At 45.2% G+C, this 5,838-nt stretch overlaps 1 protein-coding gene across 2 annotated transcripts; it reads left to right on the top strand.

Annotated features, from left to right (window-relative positions):
- Positions 1-611: 611 nt before the first annotated feature.
- Positions 612-3,414, top strand: LOC142729745 (protein kinase C-like 1). 2 transcript variants are annotated; one of them, XR_012878454.1, is made up of 3 exons: positions 612-1,115; positions 2,279-2,808; positions 2,976-3,414. XR_012878454.1 is itself a non-coding variant. In XM_075849326.1 (2 exons), the coding sequence occupies exons 1-2, from the start codon at positions 867-869 to the stop codon at positions 2,576-2,578; spliced, it is 549 nt and encodes a 182-aa protein (XP_075705441.1). In that variant the 5' UTR covers positions 612-866; the 3' UTR covers positions 2,579-3,414. The 2 variants fall into 2 exon arrangements, 1 of the variants encoding a protein (XP_075705441.1); XM_075849326.1 differs by having other exon boundaries at positions 2,279-3,414.
- Positions 3,415-5,838: the final 2,424 nt, after the last annotated feature.

The raw sequence follows: 5,838 nt of genomic DNA, 5'->3' as shown, positions 1-5,838 counted from the left end.
TAAACACAGACCACAGACAAGACCCCTAAATAAATACAGACCCCACACCAGACCCCTAAATAAATACAGACCCCAGACCAGACCCCTGAATAAATACAGACACCAGACCAGGCCCCACAATAAATACAGACCCCAGACCAGACCCCTAAATAAATGGAGACCACATACCAGTCTCCTAAATAAATACAGACCCCAGACCAGACCCCTAAATAAATGCAGACCCCAGACCGGACCCATAAATAAATACAGACCCCAGACCTCTAAATAAATACAGACCCCAGACTAGACCCCTAAATGAATACAGACCCCAGACCAGACCCCTAAATAAATACAGACCCCAGACTAGACCCCTAAATAAATACAGACCCCATACGGAACCCCTAAATAAATACAGACTACAGACTAGACCCCTAAATAAATACAGACCTCAGACCAGACCCCTAAATAAATACAGACCCCAGACCCCTAAATAAATACAGACCTCAGACCAGACCCCTAAATAAATACAGACCCCTAAATATAAACCCAGATTCTATATTGTGGATGAAAAGGGTTTTGCCAATAACCTGAGCAAATAACCGTTGTTTATCTCTACTGTAGGAGTGGCATGTATTGCTACTGTGTTCTGCAGGCCCCTGACCAGGCCATAAGAAACCCTGGTTGGGAAACACAGCTCTGGACACTAGACTGGCACTCATGATGCCCACATCAGACATGGCAGAGCAGGTTACTGCCAGGCAGGTGCCACCTGAGGATTCCATGACCTCTGACATCACGTGACCTGCACACGACCAACTGCCGTTTACTTTCAACTGTCGACGGCAGCGATCGGACTGAAGTCTACAGGTAGGAAGATATTGGTGAAAATGGCGTCCAATGGACATGGAGAAGACGGCGAGAAGAGAGAAGAGGAGAAGAGGAAGAGGGAGGAGGACAGCGTCACCGGATTCAAGAAGATGACGAAGAAGAGGAGAGGAGCCAAGGACAGAGGATTGGAGGATGAGGAGCCAAGACCTGGGAGCAGCCAAGATCCTGGAACATCCAGCCCCTATGCCAGGCTTACCATCAGCCGCTTCACCATCCACCAGGTCCTGGGTAGGGGCAGCTTTGGCAAAGTGAGTATAATATCGAAATATTTCATTTTATAGGGTGGTAAACCTAAAGTTGACCTTTTATCTCCATCAATTGTTCTCTGTTGTCACCATGCTATGCTGGATGGATGATGGGTGTAGTGATCTCCTATGGGATGCCTAATAGGACATCCAGAAGTATTCCTGCCCCCATAACCACTACTTTAGTTTTTCATTTTAGTATTTTTCTGTCGACATATGAGAGATTTTGATTTTTGGGGGCACGAGTTGTAGTTTTTAATGGCTCCATTCAATGTACCATATCATTTACTGGGAACATTGTAAAAGGCTGTTTTTTTTAGGTGAAATAGCAAAAAAAAACAAAACAGCAATTCCTCCATTGGTTTAATAATTTGGCTTTTATGGAGTTAACTAAGTGGTAAAAATGACATGTTACCTTTATTCTGCGGGTCAGTACAATAACGGGATACCAAAATTATATTGGTTTATTTTTTATACTTTTTATCCAATAAAAACATTTTGTAAAAACATTAATTTGTTGTGTCTCCATATTCTGAAACTCCGAATTTTTTTTATTTTTCTGTTGATGGGGCGGTGTGAGGACTTGTTTTTTGTGGGGCGAGCTGTACTGTTTATTGGTACTATTTCGGGTTACATAAAACTTTTACTCACTTTTTAACTTTTTATTCCATTTTTCGAGGAGCTAAACAAAACGAAATAGAAAAAAGTTTATTTATTTATTTTGACTGCAATATTTATGTATCGCTTGAATTGTTCTTTTAGCCTCCTCCTATTAAGCTTAGTAGGAGGACCAAGTTGGCAGACCTTGGGGTCTTCATTAGGCCCCCTGGCTGCCATGACAACTATCTACACACTGTGATCGCGTTACGGGTAGGGGTGATGGGGTGACAGCGGGAGCTTACCTCTATTTAACTGTTCAGATGCCACGGTCGCTATTATAGCGTATGATCCTGCTCCTTACTACCCCCACCAACTAAGATAATTATGTCAAATGTGGGTTAGGCGTGAAGACCTCTCCATACAGGACCCAACAGCAGACACTGCATTATGCTGGGAGCTCAGCTTTGTTCTGCTGTAGAGTCCTGGGCACTACCCGACTGACCCACCTCTCTGTCCACCCCTGTTCCTTCTTCTTCTCATGAGGAATCTCCATTTGTTTTCCTCAGGTGGTCCTGGCATCAGTCCCCGGCCGAAACACCTACATGGCCGTAAAAATGATCACCAAACGGGACAATACGGACGAAATTATGAGAGAGCGGCGGATACTCCTAGCGGCCAGACACTGCCCGTTCCTATGCCACCTCTATGCCGCACATCAATCTGAGGAGCGGGCATTTTTTATCACGGAGTATCTGTCCGGTGGCAGCCTGGAGGCTTTGATCAGGATGTGCGGCTGCTTGAACATCGGCAACGTAAGGCGAGTAAATAATCAGGAGACTGAGGGGGGTGGAAAGAAGAAAAGGTGAGGGGGGAGGTCAGATGAAGGATAATACAGAGAATGCAGAATACAGGCTGCCATTATCAGCGCCTCCTCTCTGCTAGAGACCGCACACACTCCATCATAACATGATATTAGGGAATTGATAGAGGAAGATTTCATGACATTGAGACTCCGCTCTGTTCTCCCCATCAGATTCTACACAGCAGAGATGATATGTGGCCTCCAGTTCCTCCATGGACACAACATCGTCCACCGGTAAGCAGAACTTCCCCCTTCTTTCATTCTCCTTTACATGCTGGAAACACTGCACCCAGCTTTCCTACACTCCTGAATGGCTATTCTGCTTGGTGGTGCAATGACCCATCCCCCGTCTCCTGGATCACTGGGCGGATTTGTCATTCTCTCGTCTTATTTCTTTGCAGAGATCTAAAGCCGGAGAATATAATGTTGGATGCAGATGGCCACGTCCGTATCATCGACCTGGGATTGGCCCAAGATGGCGTCACCGCCTCCAATAAGATCCGTGGAGTGACGGGAACGTTGCATTACATGGCCCCCGAGGTGCTTCTTAGAAAAAAATACGGCACCGCAGTTGACTGGTGGAGCCTGGGGATTGTGGTGTCCAGGATGGCAGCAGGACGCTCCCCATTTTACAACGGCCCCGTCAGGCAAATGGCTATCAAAGCCATCACCACCGCGAAGCCTAAATTTCCAACTTGGCTTAATCCTGACGTGAAACATCTGACCAAGAGACTGGTCCGTAAAAATTCTAAGAGGCGCCTCGGTGTGTGCGGGAACATCAGAGAGCATCCATTCTTCTCCACCATCGGCTGGGAGGAACTGCAGGAGAGGAGGGCACAGCCACCATTTACACCATTTGTGCCCGTTCTGGAGAACCAACATCTGAAGTGGCCAGAGAATAACAAAGCCCTTCACCCCTTGGCCGGGTTCAGCTTCATGTCACCAAGCTGGACCCGATAAGATCTCAGGACAAGGGCCCAGAACTTCATGCCTCCTGACCCGCGCCTCAAGTCTCTGCTGCTGTATGTCACCTCGGCTGCCCAGACCATCATCTCTCTCCTTACCATCTTCATGCCACACCTCTGCCATCTTGCTGCTGCACCAGAGCCTTGACTTGCCATCCTCCAATCCCGGGCAGGCATCTGACATCACTCCAGCCTGAAGATCCTCTACACCCCCCAGGAGCGGCCTGTGCTTAGTTTCCATCTGGGGAGATCAGGAATAATAGCCGCATGTTGTAGTCCTGGGGCCGGAGCGGCCATTATACCTGATCTCACCTCAGCACAGGCCAGGTAAGTAATGCACCCACATCACCCACATCACCCACATCACTCACATCACCCACATCACCCCACTATATAATAAGTATAGACACCACACTACATGATAAGTATAGCCACCCGCATATAGACGCATAGTACATTTAGATTAGACTTTAGCCTTTGATCCTGGGATTATTCTGATCGCCATATTTGGGGTCAGGAAGGAATTTTCCCCCCTTAATATGAGGACAATTGGCTCATTCCTCAAAGGGGGTTTTCGCCTTCCTCTGGATCAACACGGCCTTAAATAGGTTTAGGATGATAGAGTAATAAGTAGTAACACACATAAGTAACATAATATAAATATAGAAAATAATTAAAAATAAATCTTAATTTAATACAATTTATAGTTTACACATAAATAAATACAGTAGTTCATTAAAACTAATAATAAAAAAAAATGAGTAATTTTCCCCTAGTCTTTCCCCATATTACACATGTTACACTTCAGCCTCTGATCCTGGGATTTATGCCGATCGCCATATTTGGGGTCAGGAAGGAATTTTCCCCCCTAATATGAGGACAATTGGCTCATTCCTCACAGGGGGTTTTCGCCTTCTTCTGGATCACCACGGCCTTTAGATAGGTTTAGTATAATAGATAAATAGATGACACATACATATACACAGTATATAATAATAGTAGTCTTAATACTTCTAGAATAATCTCCTAATAATAAAATATAACCTTCCCTTATCTGTAAATAAAACTTTCCTTTTACCCCCTACATCTTTGTGCTTGTTTTTATTCCCATTGGACTTCTGTGTAGTAAATGTTGTCCGAGCTCTGAGACCCCCACCAATCACTAGAACGAAGCAGCTGAAGGTCTCGTGTGAGCGCTCAGCCGCTTCCTGTCTGTTCAGCTTTTTCCGGAAAAATGTATCGGCTCATAGACTTTCTATTGAGTCCGTTCACCGATACATTTATTTCTGGAAAAAGCCGAACAAACACGAAGCGACTGGGCGCTCACACGGGGGCTTCAGCTGCTTCATTCTAGTGATTGGTGGGGGTCTCAGTGCTCGGACCCCCACCAATCCAATCTTCTGACGTGTCACTATGTCACTATGACATGTCAGAAGTTTGTCAAACGTTTAGCTACACTTTAAAGGTATATGTCAGATTTAAAGCCCAAATGTGGTGTGAACAGAGCCTTACAGGTGTTGTCAGGTTTTTACAATACCGTTTTGCTAGAGGGGTCCAGTAATCTGTGGGGGAACTTGCTGCAAGAGTTTAATTTCCCTACAGCATCTCTAAAGGGGAAGTAAAGTATTACACAGTTCTATAATCACCGGGCTGGGCATGTAATACATGGATGTGATGGTCCTCCTGAGCAGGAGATGATGTTTGTTGCCCCTCTCCATTCTGGATAATTAATCAGGGTCCTGAACGGGGGAACCCACACTATTACCCCAAAATTCCCTAATAGGGCATTTGAAAATGGGTTTTCCAAACCAGAAAACAGCTTTAATGGTTACATAATGATAAGTGAGAGTTTGTTACAATGTATCAGTGCAGGAGAGAGCTGAAGTACAGGCTATTTAGATTGTGGAGGATTATCTAAACGGGATACACTGAATGGGGCACAGTGGGGGATGGAGGATCGGCTACAATGCTGCCCCCTACAGTCAGGGCCCTCACCTCATGGATGCTCCTGTTACCAGATCCTTCACACCAGAGATCAACATTCATGAAGAAGAAAAATCCCCTGCAGAGACGTCCACACCGAGAGATCCAATAGGACTGGTCTATACAAGGAGTCGTCATATCCGGGGGCATATTTACAGCCATGCCCCCATATAATAAATACTTTATTCCTGTATACATGAGAAGTTCTACAACTTTATAATATCATTTATGTTTCAATTACTCACCATTTTCAAGATCTGTTTGCTGTCAGTGAATGAGGACACTCTTGCTTACATTCAGATGCAGTGAACCTGTA

This window comes from Rhinoderma darwinii, unplaced genomic scaffold (assembly GCF_050947455.1).
Source record: "Rhinoderma darwinii isolate aRhiDar2 unplaced genomic scaffold, aRhiDar2.hap1 Scaffold_735, whole genome shotgun sequence".
Classification (NCBI taxonomy): Eukaryota; Metazoa; Chordata; class Amphibia; order Anura; family Rhinodermatidae; genus Rhinoderma; species Rhinoderma darwinii.
This window is presented reverse-complemented; position numbering and strand designations above follow the sequence as displayed.

Excerpts from the sequence above, each read along its gene's own strand:
- LOC142729745 (XM_075849326.1), top strand. The coding sequence starts at position 867 with ATGGCGTCCAATGGACATGGAGAAGACGGCGAGAAGAGAGAAGAGGAG. Across the intron at positions 1,116-2,278 it reads GTAGGGGCAGCTTTGGCAAA|GTGGTCCTGGCATCAGTCCC; the intron begins GTGAGTATAATA and ends TGTTTTCCTCAG.